General features: G+C 36.8%; 4 protein-coding genes across 7 annotated transcripts; 3 read left to right on the forward strand and 1 right to left on the reverse strand.

The window, feature by feature from the left end:
- The first annotated feature begins 2,736 nt into the window (after positions 1 to 2,736).
- Positions 2,737 to 7,844, forward strand: LOC124411795 (probable cytochrome P450 49a1). Of its 3 annotated transcripts, none has more exons than XM_046891235.1 (12): positions 2,737 to 2,867; positions 4,717 to 5,009; positions 5,109 to 5,251; positions 5,338 to 5,450; positions 5,553 to 5,669; positions 5,787 to 5,863; positions 6,002 to 6,203; positions 6,273 to 6,429; positions 6,510 to 6,673; positions 6,845 to 6,923; positions 7,380 to 7,586; positions 7,672 to 7,844. In XM_046891235.1, the coding sequence occupies exons 2-12, from the start codon at positions 4,793 to 4,795 to the stop codon at positions 7,789 to 7,791; spliced, it is 1,596 nt and encodes a 531-aa protein (XP_046747191.1). In that variant the 5' UTR covers positions 2,737 to 2,867; positions 4,717 to 4,792; the 3' UTR covers positions 7,792 to 7,844. The 3 variants fall into 3 exon arrangements, with proteins under 3 accessions (XP_046747191.1, XP_046747192.1, XP_046747193.1); XM_046891236.1 differs by having other exon boundaries at positions 2,772 to 2,867; positions 4,690 to 5,009; XM_046891237.1 differs by having other exon boundaries at positions 2,782 to 2,867; positions 4,739 to 5,009.
- Positions 7,845 to 8,007: 163 nt separating this feature from the next.
- On the forward strand, positions 8,008 to 10,252 carry LOC124411802 (N-alpha-acetyltransferase 80-like). Its single transcript, XM_046891249.1, has 4 exons — positions 8,008 to 8,410; positions 8,706 to 8,903; positions 9,195 to 9,325; positions 9,590 to 10,252. Exons 1-4 carry the CDS (start codon positions 8,238 to 8,240, stop codon positions 9,919 to 9,921), a joined length of 834 nt encoding a protein of 277 aa, XP_046747205.1. The 5' UTR covers positions 8,008 to 8,237; the 3' UTR covers positions 9,922 to 10,252.
- Positions 10,253 to 10,832: 580 nt separating this feature from the next.
- LOC124411805 (flavin reductase (NADPH)) lies at positions 10,833 to 12,556 on the reverse strand. Its single transcript, XM_046891254.1, has 5 exons — positions 12,356 to 12,556; positions 11,940 to 12,104; positions 11,474 to 11,563; positions 11,224 to 11,355; positions 10,833 to 11,123 (listed from the first exon to the last, which is right to left on the reverse strand). Exons 1-5 carry the CDS (start codon positions 12,429 to 12,431, stop codon positions 10,981 to 10,983), a joined length of 606 nt encoding a protein of 201 aa, XP_046747210.1. The 5' UTR covers positions 12,432 to 12,556; the 3' UTR covers positions 10,833 to 10,980.
- Positions 12,557 to 13,939: 1,383 nt separating this feature from the next.
- Positions 13,940 to 15,414, forward strand: LOC124411803 (mediator of RNA polymerase II transcription subunit 6). 2 transcript variants are annotated; one of them, XM_046891250.1, is made up of 5 exons: positions 13,940 to 14,101; positions 14,276 to 14,435; positions 14,521 to 14,695; positions 14,858 to 15,104; positions 15,190 to 15,414. In XM_046891250.1, the coding sequence occupies exons 1-5, from the start codon at positions 14,074 to 14,076 to the stop codon at positions 15,267 to 15,269; spliced, it is 690 nt and encodes a 229-aa protein (XP_046747206.1). In that variant the 5' UTR covers positions 13,940 to 14,073; the 3' UTR covers positions 15,270 to 15,414. The 2 variants fall into 2 exon arrangements, with proteins under 2 accessions (XP_046747206.1, XP_046747208.1); XM_046891252.1 differs by having other exon boundaries at positions 14,858 to 15,053.
- The last annotated feature ends 380 nt before the right edge of the window (positions 15,415 to 15,794 follow it).

A 15,794-nucleotide genomic window follows, 5' to 3' on the forward strand; every position in this document is an offset into this window, starting at 1 on the left:
TAAAAAAAAAAAAGCCTATATAATTGCGCATATATACATTACAAATTATATGTTGTGTATCAAGTACACACACACACAGTATAAAATTCACCGCATGATGAAAAATAAATATAACGGTAATAATAGTATTAAAAATAATGATAAAAACAATAATAATAATAATAATAAATAAATAAATAAATAAATAAGTAATAAATTAGTACTTACCGGTTAGGTATTATACATATATGTTATTATAAATTATAAATGTGCTTCAGACACCGTATCTGTTGCTGCAGCTTTGCGACCAGTGTGACAATTTTTTTTGTTGAAAATTAATTATTTATAACAAATGGTGAACCTCGAGACATTTAAACGCTGCATTGTCGATGTATTCAAAACAGTTTTCTAGGTCATAAGTGACATTTTGTAATACGGAATCGAAAGTGATTGAAACAAGTCTTTTTTACTCGTTAATTCTGACGTAATTTTTATACATGTAACCTAAAACCCGATGCCATAACTCATTACGATCGAGTGATCGTAATATTGAAATAAAAAAAGAAATAAAAAAACGTTATAGAATAGGGAAAAAGTTTCATATTTTCATCGATAATGGCCGAAGTTGAAGGAAAAAAACAGGGTTGACTTGATCTTTTGATTCAGATGGTCTGCAAGAATGGATGTGCGCTTTGCAGCTTATTTATCGATTAGGTACTCATACATTATAATAATCACTCACATATTCATATGCGGAAAAATACATAACTATAGGCTTGCAAACACTGCCAATAATAATATTCATGAATTCATACATATAATCACATATAAACTGTCCGATTATATTAAATTGATATACTGATAATATATTCACCTGCATCATGTATTCATCGCTTGAGACCGTGGAGATTTAGTTTTATAAGAATGTGATTTTTCTGTAAACCTAGAAAAATATCCTCAGCTTTCCACCGTTAGTAATATTGTAATTTTGATATCGAATTGTAACCTCTGAAGAAAAAAAAAACTGTTGGACTAACTCGGCGTTGCAATTCATATTTAAAGATTTAATCAAATTTTGAAAAACATTCGGAAGTTGAAAGTCGATGATTTGGTTTCAAGATCTCACAGGTTTTTACTGGGAGAATTTAACGTTCATTTTCCTTGTTTTTTTTTTTTTTTTTACTGCACACGGTATAATTTACATCGTCGAAATGCGAGCTGTTTTTATAAAAATTAATTCAATCTTTAAGGACATTTCGATTAGATTGAAATCGCGGATGGAATAAATTGGAAATATGTAATAGGAATTGGAAAGGCGTGCAGCAAGCCCCGGTTTTTTGAAAGTACGTAACTCGTGCGTCATAATTTATCGAATTCATACAAATATCTAGTCAACCGAATGACAAATAATTGAACACGAGAAGTACTCTAGCTAATTATAATATACCGTATAAATTTTCATAAAGCGCTACAAATAAATAATTCATGATGTATGTACAATGAAATCATATTGGTCATATCCCCCAGTTTGAATAACGAAATTAAACATTATTTTTTTTAATTCGTAATTTTGTAAATATTTGTACTTTTTTATCTAAATGATAATCATTAAACTACACACACACACACACACACACGCGCGCGCGCGCGCGCGTTACATATAATATACATATTATACATAATGAATATAAATATTATTATATAAATTATATAAATACATACATTATACATATTACGTGTAAAACATTATACAATACGTACGTCTGAAATTATTATTATATTATTATTAAACACATTATTATGCTACGATGAAATAAAATCTAATCGAATATACTTCGACTATATTTGTTTCAATATGTTTTTTTCGGGTAGAGTAAAATTATTTTGAAATTCATCTCTATGTTCCTGAGATAAACCAAATTTTTAGAATGACGGTTGAAGTGAATAAGCTAAAAAAACGGGCGCTAAATGTCGCAGTTGAAGATAACGATTCGTACGATACATTAAAATCCATCGATAAACGGCGGCGTTTGAATTGCAAATGAAATTCTCACTGAATCCGAGCTGACGGAACAGCGGCCAAAAAGAGATCAAGATTATAGATAAAAGATCGTCATCCCCGTTGTCATCAGCTTGCAAAAACCTGCGGAAACGGTTACTAAAAAATGGATCAGAACTGTGACGAATAGAAAAGTGACATTTTCAGTTTTTTCCATGACCAAATTAAAAATCCCCTGAAAATTCCAGGTTTTTCATGACCCCTTTTAAATCTCCTGACATTTCCAGGTTTTCCAGATTTTCCAGGTCTGTCGCCACCCTCTTATATTACTAACACTCCGTCGCGATCCCGCCAACGAAAATTTTCAAATACTTACTATGGCAAAACCATCAAAACTCTTCAAAACAACAAGCGTGTGATCCCGTTCCGACTTGGCTTACGAATATCATCATATCTCCTCAACTATTGATCCGGTTGTAACGAAATTTAGCCTAAATTCTTCCGAGACGTCGTAGCTATCCACAGAAAAAAAAAACAATCCAAATCGTTCCAATGGTTCTCAAGTTGGAAGCCAACGTACGTTGCACATTTTTTACAGAGTTTTATTAATACACGTAGGACAGAGAGAGAGAGAGAGAGAGAGAGATACCAGCTAGATTTTTACCGCGTGCACACGATCCTACGCCACTGGTAGTGATTCGCAACAACGCAGAGTTGAATAATTTAAAAATAATTCTCCGCCCATTAGAGTTGAGTCGTAGGCAATTGGATATTCCACGAGCGGCGCTCGATCGCATGCGGAATATCTCCTGGCAGTGTATCGCCGGACAGCGACGACGATAGTGCATTGCCAGGAGCTGGTAAGATCGAACTCATACTGCACGCAAATGTTATTATATTATACACCGAACGCTTGTTTCGAGATCAGTTGTTGAGATCATTCAGACCGTTTCAAATTCATCGCAAAGCATTTCGAAGTGATTAGAACAGTAGAAACATTTATATAACGCGAGTATGTTCAACGCCTTTTTCCGCGCGTGTTTTGCGTACACAAAGTACCCGAAGCTGCGAATGCGCATGCGCGGAGTACGGAAAAGACCAGTTTTAAGTCCTAGGAGTCGAAAGTGGTCTTTTCTGTACTGCGCGCATGCGCCGTCGCGAAGAAATCTGACATTACGTGACCCTAACCTCAATTTTGTGCTCCGTGAAAAAACGCGTAACGTTTTCTTGTCATATGAAGATTCGTCTCCGGCTCATCTACGACTCATATTGAAAACTTACGCTCGGCTCGAAAAGACCGAGTTTGCCTCCTTGTTACACAATGTACCATACCAATATTCAATGGTGTTATTGTCTACTCGCAAACAACCAAAACGAACTCAGTTTTCCAACTCATTTCAATTCCCATACATTTTTCTCGCATATTTTTTCCACGTACTGCACCCTCGCTGCAAGTATACTTTAATCTCGTCTGACCTTGAGTTATCCATACGGCTTGCATACTGGTATCGTCGGTTATCTTAGTTTCTGCATTGAACCTTTTTTTCACTTAGATTAGATAAGAAATATAAATAATTTCAAGTTTCATTATTCACACGGGATTATTAACGTACAATATTTACCACCATAATGGACGATATTGTACAAGATAGTAAAAGTTATCAGCGGGTTTTTAAATTGAAAAAATTATTCCCGCCAAATTTTCGCCCTGTTTTAGTTATTTTTTCTGAAAATGTATACTCTCGATCATATCCAGACCCGAAAGTTGGCATCTGCAGAACAAACTTTGGAAGCAACGGTATAAAACAAGGCTGTAACTGTGCGATGGTAACTTGGCTTGTCACACCTGACCAAACAACAAGGTCTATCTACCCATTGATTTGTGTAAAGTAATACCAACCTACGATAATGCAGTGACTTTTTACCAGCCAGTAATAAAGTGGTCGCGAAGTACGATGACATAACTTGATTCGTACTAGGAAAATCGGGATTTTAATTAAAGGTCAAGGCTAGCGGGCAGTTATTATACCGCAGCAACACTGCGATTACGTCACATCCGAACGCTTCAAGCTATCGACGTCGCGTGTGGAAAAAAGATAACAAAAACCTCTGTGGACGACAGAAGCAGATGATCAACGGGATCAATTGATGTCAAACGGTGTCGCATTTTTTAGCGTGTGAGGCTTAACATCTTTTGGAAAATTCGTATAAATAGAAAAAAAAAAAAATAATAATAATAATAATTGTCAAGTGACGTTTGTAGAAAACAAGATTTTCCAGAAAATGTATAAAACCAGGATTGAATTAAGTAAAATTGCAGACTCGCGTCGGAACATTAGTTTCGTGTCCCCTTCTGATTTCGTTGGGACTCGTGATTTCTTGCTGGGCTTGATGTATGTGAATAAAACCAACGCTGAAATGTTTCTATTCATTAACAAAATGTTTCAGCGATCGTTTCGAAAGTACCAAACGAATAGAGACCATCTGAAGACACGTATAGTTTTGTATTCTTCAAGTCCGGTAACTTGTGTTCTGACCGAAAAGTAAGCAAGTTAGGAAAAAAATCTGCAAATATAAACAAAATTGATCATGTCACGTGACAGCTGGCTTTACCGTGTGTTCAGGTCTATAATTCGAGTTATCTGTGAGAGAGTCAATACAGCTATAACACAATAGATAGGCATATATATTGTTTATTTGTTACTTGTCAGTCGAGATTAGATTTGGTGATTGTAGAATAACAGCGTACTTTTTTAAAAGAGTGCAGTCTACCGAGCAACTTGGTGAAAAGTGGTAATGAACTTTTGATCAACCATGAAGAAGATTTTACGATCTGTAAAAGTTGGTGCCCAGGGTCAGAATCGAACCATCATCAGAACACTTGGAAACGCTTATCCTGCGGCAACACCCAACGAAAATGCCACGACGCCTAAACCGATTTCGTGGGAAGAAGCGAAACCCTTCAATGAAATGCCTGGGCCAAAACCACTTCCGGTAATCGGAAATATTCACAGATTCTTACCCCTTATCGGTGAGTCGGAGAGTTGGTGTAAAAAAAAAAAAAATAGAGAATTAACTTATAATCGATTGTTGATAACCGTCTTTCACGCTACTTTCCACCACCTTTTAGGCGAATATTACGAGAAAGATAAAAAAGATAACAGTATCTTTATGCGGAAGATCAACGAAACATTTGGCAAAGTGGTACGAGTAGCTGGTCTACCTGCATTACCGGAATCCGTTTTCGTTTACGATCCTGACGAGGCCGAAAAGGTATAGTCAATTGTTATTAGGAGAAGGAGAGTATAATGGGAATACGAAAAACAGAGTTTATGCAACTTCCTTTAATCGTTTCTCAGGTATATAGAAACGCTGGTCAATGGCCGATGAGGGATGAAATAAAAACTCTCAGCCGCTACCGAAGGGTGATACGGAAAGAGGTCTACGACGAGGCATACGGTCTCTTAATTACGTAAGGAAGTAAATACGGCAAATTAAATAATTCTATAGGTGTAAATATAGTGCAAGCTGGATGTTCAAGCCTGACCTCAGCCCTACGATCCTCTTTAACTAGGCAGGGAGAGGAATGGTGGAAATTTCGAAGCATCGTCAACAAAGTCCTGATGCGACCCCAAATTACCAAACTCTACATCGACGCCATAGACAAGATTGCCGAAGACTTTGTAAGAAGGCAAGTGGATTGAATTTCAATTCATTTTTCATAGTTGAATTCGAACATAAATTATCATTCACTCATGCTCCGTAACTTGAAAATTTTCACTCTTTAACCACGTCAGTATACTTCCAGAATCCGACTAATTCGAGAGGAAAATTTCGAGATGCCAGAAAACTTTACCAACGAATTGAACAGATGGGCTCTAGAGTGTGAGTATCATTACCGTGCGAGTAATCGATTAATCGACGCTTTTGATTCATATACCGATGGATTTGCAGAATTATTGAGGCAACTTCGATTAATCGATTATTCGACTGACCATGAATATCTCCGCATTCTTTCCTTAGCAATCGGGGTTGTTGCCCTGGACACAAGGTTCGGATGCCTAGAAGGAGATCTTTCCGAGGATTCCGAGGCGCAACGTTTGATACAGACGGTGCTGGCATGGTTCGAGCTGTGGTACCAGCTGGAAGCACAGCCGTCGCTTCACCACTGGGTGAACACAAAGAACTGGAAGCAATTCATCTCGACAATGGATTATTTCAATGAGTGAGTATTTGCGTGCATGTATGACAAAGGACTTTAGTCAGGTCAAGATTGACTCTGATGCTATCTTAGGACCGCGATGAAATACGTCAACGAAGCTGTAGAGAGGATAAAAAAGCACCCGAAAAGCGACGAGGAAGACAAGAGCGTCCTCGAGAGGCTGATCGCCGTCGATAAGAAAGTTGCCTGTGTCATGGCTCTGGACATGCTCCAGGCGGGTATCGATACCGTGCGTATTTCACCTCGATGTCAAATGAATTCTGTCTGTACTCGTCATGAACATTTGAGTAGTGAAACGCCTTGTTTTAGACTTCCCAAACTGCAGCGGTGTGTCTTTACTACTTGGCTAAAAATCCTGACAAGCAGGATATCCTGCGACAAGAGTTGAGAGAGTATGCACCAAATGGAAGAATTACCGCGGAAAACAACGAGAAAATGGCGTACTTGAAGGCTTGCATGAGAGAGTCTGCAAGGTTTAATTTTTTCTAAATTAGAATTGCGGAAATCCTTTGAGTTGTAACCATAGAGATATAAAATCGATTAATCGAAACAATCGATCAATCGATTAATCGGAAAAACGATTACACGAAATCGACGATTAATCGATTAATCGCTAGTTGTAACGCAGTTTTCGCCCTTTTCAGATTATCACCAATAGCGTACGCGAATCAACGACTTTTGCCCAACGACGTAGTCATTGGTGGTTATCAGGTGCCAAAAAGGGTGAGAATAGAGAATTATAACCTTTGAGTTGAAACGGTTATAATATTAAAAAGTTGAACGCATCTTCAATGATCAGTTATCTCACTATTTAAGGGGGTGCCCTGGTCGATTTTGAAGTTGACGTATAATCGCTAAGACAAAAAAGTCTTTAACAGCGTAATTCTTTATGCAATCTTCAACAAAGACACTCCAATGTATTTTCATTCTACACAGAAATAAAGAAATGGCACGAAAACTAGGAACTTACTATCGCGATTTCGTAGAAAGCATTTTCAGCAATGTATTGTCGTGTTTTTTTTCATGATAATTGCATACAGAATTGCGCTATATTAAGGCCTTTTCCGTGTTAGTGATACGTAGACTTTGATATTTGAAGATATATACGTCAACGTCGAAATCAACCAAGGAATCCCCTTAATTATACACAACTGGTTCGATTTTTAATCCTGATCACAGACTCCAGTTATTCTCTGTCACATGGCGATGGCAACAAACCCTGAAATATTTCCTGAGCCAATGAAATATATTCCCGAAAGATGGCTGAGATCAAGTCCGCATTTCAATAACGCCCACAAGTTTGCGATGATGCCATTTGGCCATGGATCACGTATGTGCATCGGTAAAAGATTTGCGGAAATGGAAGTTGAGGCTCTTGTTACAAAGGTATATCAACGATTATAAAACTTCTTCAACCTTTTATACTCGATGGACTATCGCCTCGTGAACTTCCATTTCCCCCTACTTGCAGGTGATAACGAACTTCAATTTGTCCTGGCATCACAAAGACATGGAATTCACTAGCAAAATAATTAACGTGCCCAGAAGTCCGCTGAGGTTCAAGATGACCGATGTTCAAGTAAAAATTTAACCATAATCGGTGCTGCATTATTTTAAATAACATACGTTTATACAAGATTACTTGTTTATTTTTATTTTCGAAAATAAATGTCAATACTACCATGTGATAGAACTCAACCATTTCAAAGAACAAATTCTGTGATAATTTAAAAACAGCACAGTTTCAATGGTGAAATGTAATACAAAGAACAAGTTACACTCTAGCTACACTTATCGATACTAGAGACACGAGTGGCGCTTCCATTTATCGCATATGGCCTTGTCTCGCTGACGATAATCAATCTCAAATATTTCGTATCTAGATACAACGTAATTCATGATCGAAGCTTATCACAACAAACACGTGACGTTAGTGTCGAGGTTTTCTTTGCGTCATGTTTGACAGAATTGAAATTTTCTCGAATTACGTAGAGTAGAATAATCAAAATTAAAAGAATATTGCTAAGAAAAATATTTATGCATATTTCTGTGATAAAAAGATCGAACTCTTCCTATGCAAAAAACAAAAAAAAAAACAAAAAAAAAAAAAACTCCATAGTTCTCCACGATATTAATATTCATGACGTAGTACGTCTCAAGGAACTTCTTGAGTTTCAAGTCTCCATTCTAAAAACAATTATACGGTCAAGGTAATTTTCATCCGCGTATAATCGATCGTGCCAATTTTATTCAGTGCTTGAATTCGTCACCTTTAATATAATAAATAAATAAATAAATAAATAAATAAATAAAAGAATCCCGAGAAGCTGATAAATTTTTTATTTAACGTTCAAAGAAAATTACCAACTCATTTTTACAACCGACATATTTGAGCATCAGGTACTGTCTGTAATAACGCGCCAGAAATAAAATGTATATTTATAGTTCCGGTGCAAACTGAGAATCAGTTGCTTTCGATTTTACAGTTGTTCGTCAATTTTCCAGAGAAATACTTCGGCAGCATTGGCGATTGATCTTTTCAACCAAGTATTACACTGAAAACGTTTTTAAAGAGAAAAGTAAACGTCTAGGCATAATGAAAGACACGCCCTACTCGGTGGTACCCCTGCACAAACGAATGGAACTAACGCGGCAGTGTGCAAAACTAGTGAATTCCGAATGGCCAAGAAGCGAAACGGCGCGGTAAGTTGAATTTCTGTAAGCGTAAAAAATGAAAAAAAGTTCGACGGATTTCATTGTCAGTTGAAAAAAATGTCTGCAACTTTTTCAGACAAGTACCTCTTTCGAAATTCATCAATGGTTTATGAACAAAAAAAAAATATCCAATTCGAAAACTTTGAAAAAAATATCACCTCAATATCTTAAACTAAAATCACTGCTTCGTAACTGCCGGCTAAATTCAAATTTCTCCAAACATTTCATATCAGATTGAAATTAAGTATTGATTAAATTTAAATTTACTTTTTTTCACAGGTTGAAAAGCTTGTACACTTCGTGTGATAAATTTCCCACGTGTCTTGTACTTTTGGATGATACAAGTGTCATAGGACATTGTAAAATATCCTTGGTGCCAAATACATGCGATTGTTGTTTCATAGAATCTGGTGAATACGACATTTTTCTAAACAGTATAGAATTACACGAACCGTAATTTGGCTCGTATTTCGTAGTAAATTTTTATACTCACAAATTGCCTTATTTATACCTATTTATAAAAATAATCATTTATTTGAAACCACTCAGTTTCATTTTGTTTATTTGATAATAGAAACAGGAAAAAAAAAATTAGACACAAAAGAGATCCGTTGCATAAATAATGTGAAAAACAAAGGTTTAAAAAACTCAAAAAAATGTTCAATAAATTTCAGTTGTAATTGATCAAAAATATAGAGGACGAGGTTTGGGTTCATTGCTGATGCGTCGTTCCGAAGAATACGTGTCAAAGAGAGGAATAACAAAGATTCTTCTATCGACAAAAGGACAAGAGGATTTTTACAAAAAATTAGGATACAGAATTTGCGACCCGTTAAGCTTGTATGATGATTCATATCGAGAAAAAGATTCTGCAAACTCTACGCCAGAAAAAGGATCTAAAACAACGACATCGATAGGACCTCCTCCTCCACCCATGCCAAGTATACTACGGAATACCAGTTTGCTGTTTTCAGCAGGAAAAACATACATGATGAAGATATTATGAAGTACCAAATCATTTTGGTAGAACTGCAACGATGATTATTATCATTATTATTAATATTATTATATTTATAAATGAAAGCCGCATACATATTATACATAAAAATTTTCTTTCAACTATCGGTTATCTGCCAAATAACCTCATCGACAATGCGTAACTATGTAACATGTGTACAGTACTACGTGTATATTACAATTTCTGTGATATTCCCTGCAATCACCTCAACGCCTCCGCTTAAAATATACTTGTTTTATAACTATGTGTACCTGAATCAGTAAAATGTCCAATGAATTCAAACTGTCTTATCTTACACATTATTTACTCTCGTCTGATTACGTCTATAATTCCAATAAGAAGATATCGAAAGCAAACTTTATGTTTCTCGTGAATTATTCGCTAGTCTATTCTCACTTTAATTTACTGCTACTTCGTTTGATTACAAATTGCTTGTACTGTACATTTTCCAATGACACACAAGGATGATACAAATACCAAACTGAATCTATTGAACCAGTATTCTCGATTTTTCAATAACAAAGATAGACTTGATCGACAATTTAACGATGGCTGTACTAAAACAGTCACGATTGAAATGACTGAATATCAAAGAAGCTCTCAAGATATTCAATATTGGATAATTTGTTGAAACGATTTCTGATCTTATATACGAGTACATCTACGAAAATTTTATTTCTTGTGAGCCATTTTTAATTTTCAATTCGTTAAGAAACAGGGAACTTTAACAGACTTGTGTTTCCTAAATTTTGTCTTTAAATCTGATTTCAACTGGAATGCTGCAAAAATGTATTGTGAGAATAGGTAAAGCTTTCTTTCCGGATTAAAGGGAAGCAATTTTCATTGTTAGCTCGCAATCCAGACAGTCAAAACAGTAATAAAAGTCTTTGTTAGCCCAGTTCATAAATGCATGACGTAAATACTGTAGAAAATGGATATTTAAATATCCATCAGACCAAAATATTGTTGAATTGAACATTTCATTATTGACAATTTGTATAAAAACTCGAGGAAACAACACGAAGATAAAAATAATTAAATTAATTATCAAACATTTGCAATGCCACATACCTTGTGGTAGTGCTCTGGCTGGTTGAGACTTTCTATTAAAAATGCGCCTAAATCATACTTAGATATAGCACGGCCGCCAGATTCGTCATACTTGATATGATATTTCGTGCTTGGAGCATCTGGAAATAACAGACAATCATGGTGAATCGGCAAGAGCAACGATTTTCGTACCTCATACTTCTGCTCTGGAATAAGCTAATTCAAAACCTCGCTAGTTACCTGCGATATGGGGTGGTAACACCGCAATCCATTTCAGCCCGCTCATTTTAGTTACTTCAAACTGGCGTTCGTGATCGGCATTCAAAGATTTAAAAATCGCCGGCACCTTCTCAGGTGGGTAAAACAAGAAAGCTAGAGAGCAAAATAAAAATTAGAATTTTTCTTCTCAAAGCCTGCCTCGACTCGGTCGAAGTTCTTAATTTACACAAACCCATAGACGGCGGTAGAATGAATGAGAGAAAATGATCACCTGATAAACACACAGAGACCACTTCGACGTTGTGCTTTTTCATAGCATCGACTATGTTTTTCATACCATCGGAAAGTACTGTGGTCGGTGCTGCGAAGAACAAAAGAAGAAACGAGTATGTTTCTGTTAATTATTGCAAATCTCAACAGGCAATAGTTTTTGTAAACATCGATTGTTCTGTGCAATTGAGAAATACGATGTGTACGTATAAAATATCGTGTTTCAATTTCAACGATGCTAGGAGACCAATTGTAGCAGACTAAGGAGACTTGTGTTCAAATTTAAATTCGACTAATAAGACAAACATGCTTTCATCCAGTGAGAAACAAAACAATATTTCAACTGTGAACTTCAGCTATGAAAAGCTTCGATGATAGCTGCTGTAAACACTTGAGTCAACATTCATTGAAATGAATAAGCGTTACTTGCAGCTGGATAAGTGCACGTTAAAGATTTGTGTTATCACCTAGTTCGTTTCTTGTTCCCAGAACAACAACGACGCCCTCCTGACCAGATACAGCCTCAGAAACTTGTTCTTGATTTGTAACGTCGCCAACGACAACATTCACCTTTTCCTTAATGTTGAGCGGGACTTTAGCTTCGTCCCTCACAAAAGCCGTCACTTGCAATCCTGGACGAACGGATAAAAGCAAGAAGCTTATTATAGGGTTTGAAAAATGATTGATACGTAGGTACAAATAACAACAAGAGTTGTATCGTCAAATTCTCTTTGATGAAAAATAAATTTGTTAGCCTAGGTAAAATACGTAAAACTTGAATAAAGTAGAGACCCGCCGATAAATTCGTAGAGGATTAAGATGTATGTACTCATTCGAAAGACGGAAATTACGTAATGGTTGGTAGTTAACCTAAAATAATTACCTTTTTCAACTGCAGCGTTCAGGGCGCACAGACCAGTCATACCCGTGGCCCCAAAAATAACGACTTTCTTAATCATTCTGATTAATAAGACAAATTTTACCACCTTTCGTACTGCAAATCCGACAATGAATTGCTCTCGAAGCCGGTCGAAGACTACAGTCAACCGACCGATTCAGGAATTGTCGATTTTCTGATTGCGGGATCACGAGTATCGTAATACGCGTTGGCGGGGGGGGGGGGGGGGGGGGGGGGGGGGGGGGATTGAAGCCGCGTAGAGACTTGAAACGACGGTGAAACGCCGCCTTCGTAACGTTACTGAGAAACGACGCGTCTGAAGCGTCAATGAAATGGAATTCAATGCAATGTGCCTGAGTATATTGGCGGTTAAAATGTCCTGGTATAATATAATTAACAGCAAGCTAATTGCTCCGACGATAATCGATGCAACTAATGCGTTAGAACTGATTACAACCGACTCTCCAGACATCCTATTCTAATGATCTGCGGGCGTGCGGCATAATAATACGGTTTTTGTCGATAATTTTTTTCACTGACACATAGTCGATACATAATGCATCGTGTTTCGTATTAATTAATGCCACACGGACGCAATGACTTGCGGCTTGTGGCAACGAACAGCGACGCAATTCAAATGTTGTTCCACTTGTCATTCCCCCTGATTGCCACTGATTGTCCTACTTGAATAAACGAATACGAATTGGTTTGATCTATACATTCCATGTATGAAGGATTCAGAATTGAAACATATATCGTACAAATTATACGTTTTCACGCTACAACTTTTACAATTTCCAATATAAAATTGAATTTCGCTTCTTGTTTTGCTTGCTTTCAGACAAGTTTTATGGTCATTAATGATAATACTTATTTGATATTGTCAATTAGCGATGTAAAATAATCCCATTTACCTATCGTATTGTTGAAAGTATAAGCTGACCTCGCATCTAAGACCAGCCCCAATTCTGAGACAGTATCTCAGGGTGTTTTCCTTAGTTACCCGCTCACTAACCACTTATGAGGTCCGATTTTTCCAACGTTAATGGAAGTGTAAACTAAATTCAGTCTATCCCCAAACCATACAGAAAAAATTGAACACCGTTTAAACTGTGTCCCAAAAAACGGCCTCAAGAGGGGTCTGCATATAAACGAGGACGATTTTGACGGGTGCTGTCAACGACAAAGAACCCTGGCTTATATTCTGAAAAATACGCTAATATCTATCCTATATTTACTGAGTTATGTACATTTTCTCCACCAAAATTCAAATAACCCCAATCGTAGATCGATATAGCATTGGATGGAGGTAGGCTTTTGTTTTTCAACAACTGGTTCTTCTTTACCGACAGATTCACAACAGGCAACGGTTTTTAAGCTCTTTGTTCAAATACCCTCACCATAGATGGCGATAGTTCACTCGGCATATCTCACTCCTTCTCTCTCGCTCTGCGTCGTGATTGGCTAATTTCGCTCCCTCAGCCAATCACGTCGCAGAGTGAGAGAGACAAAGCGTGTGTGCGATTGCCCTTACCCAGCACGCATCAGCATCGTCAAAATTAATGTACACTCGTTGTTCTGTTCAAGTTCAACACCGTGTTTCTGTCACATACATTTTTCAAACTTGTATATTTACTTGCGGTTATCTTTCCAACAATTAAATAACATCGTAAAATCGGCAAAATATCAATTCCGGAATCAATATGGTGCCGGGAAGACCGCCAGTTCCTGGTTTGTAAAATCAGTAATATGATATTTACAGTAGTGAAAGCATAACCTATAAACAAAAACTATTGTAAACATCTACCCCATGATTTTTTCCACTTCAAATCTAATCTACATACATTTAATAGATTTTCCATCAAATAACTAGAGACTTTTGTCTAATGCAAACTATTTTTTCAGATAATCCACTGGGACTTTCATGGCATGACAGTGCCTTGATCCCGATGCTAAATCCGACCAACATAATGGAGTATTTTTCGGAAAAAAGCAATCCGTTTTATGACAGAACTTGCAATAACGAAATAGTCAAAATGCAACGTCTCAATCCAGAGCAGTTAACGTAAGAAAACTCGTCACTGATACAGCTGCTGAGTACATAATCACGCCTAAGAATGAATCACCGAGTATTACAATATTTTTTTCAGAAATATGACAGGCCTCGAGTACATACTGTTACACGTTCAAGAGCCAATACTTTACGTGATAAGGAAACAAGAACGTCATTCACCTACCCAAGCCACCCCTTTAGCGGATTACTACATCATAGCAGGCGTAGTTTACCAAGCACCTGACCTAGGATCTGTCGTCAACTCAAGACTGGTACGGCTGCTGCTAGTCAAGGCTCTAGGTTTCGATTAAAGTTTCTAGATTTCTAAACTAACAGATGGATTAAAGATCAGGAAATCCGACCTCCAAGATCAACAATATGCAATTCAGACATCTATTATTCTTCATTCATTGTTGATTCTACCCTCATTTCAGTTGTCGACTGTTCATCACTTGCAATCAGCCATTGAGGAAGCAAGCTCTTGCTCTAGATACCATCCTAGCAAGGGTTATACGTGGGATTTTAAGAATGGAAAATCCCTGCCAGCGAAGAAAGAAGTACCAGTTAGAGAAGAGCCTAGTTCGTTGTTCCAGCGTCAAAGAGTTGATATGTTACTGGCTGAGCTGACCCGTAAATTTCCTCTACCTGTACCAAAGCCGATACAGCCAGCCCCTGAATCTAGTGAGTATTTGCTGATTAATCATCGCAAAACACATCCTATTTCTTGTTTATTCAAGTTAAGTTTATTAATCAATTGCGATTCCAGCTGTGGAGGTTAAACAAGAAATCAAAACTGAGAAGAAGGACATGAAACCGCCACCCGAAAAGAAGCCAAGAGTTAATTGAATTTGTTTTAAATATTATGAAAGTGGATTATGCTGTGCAAGTCTGAATGTCAAATAATATTAGTGAAACTAGTTCTACTGTTAATTGTATGGAAAATTTTTATTAGCTTATTTATGATTTGAATTGAGAATAAGATTCCAAATAATTTGAGTAGTATGTGAGAAAAACAAATATCAAAACTGCGATGCATGACAAAATTTAAATGAATTTGTTTGAACTTTGCCCATTCATAGTTTCTCAAAGTAAATGATCATCACGTTCTATTTGTGCTATCATGTGAAATAAACGAGTTATTTTTTACAATAAGGGCAATCTGGGTTATCAATTTCTGGTTCAATCCTTTTCTCACACTCCGGGGAATTCGGAGGGGGCTTGTAGTCGCCACCTGGATCCAACTTGCAAATATGGGTATTTGGGCAGCACTGCGGCTTCTTTGGTTTCTGTGGTGGGCATCGCGTTTCAGAGTTTTTACGGTGTGCAGATAGTATTGTAGTATTTGTTGAAAGTTTAATAGATAAAACCTGT

This window comes from Diprion similis, chromosome 10 (genome assembly GCF_021155765.1).
Source record: "Diprion similis isolate iyDipSimi1 chromosome 10, iyDipSimi1.1, whole genome shotgun sequence".
NCBI classification, from domain to species: Eukaryota; Metazoa; Arthropoda; class Insecta; order Hymenoptera; family Diprionidae; genus Diprion; species Diprion similis.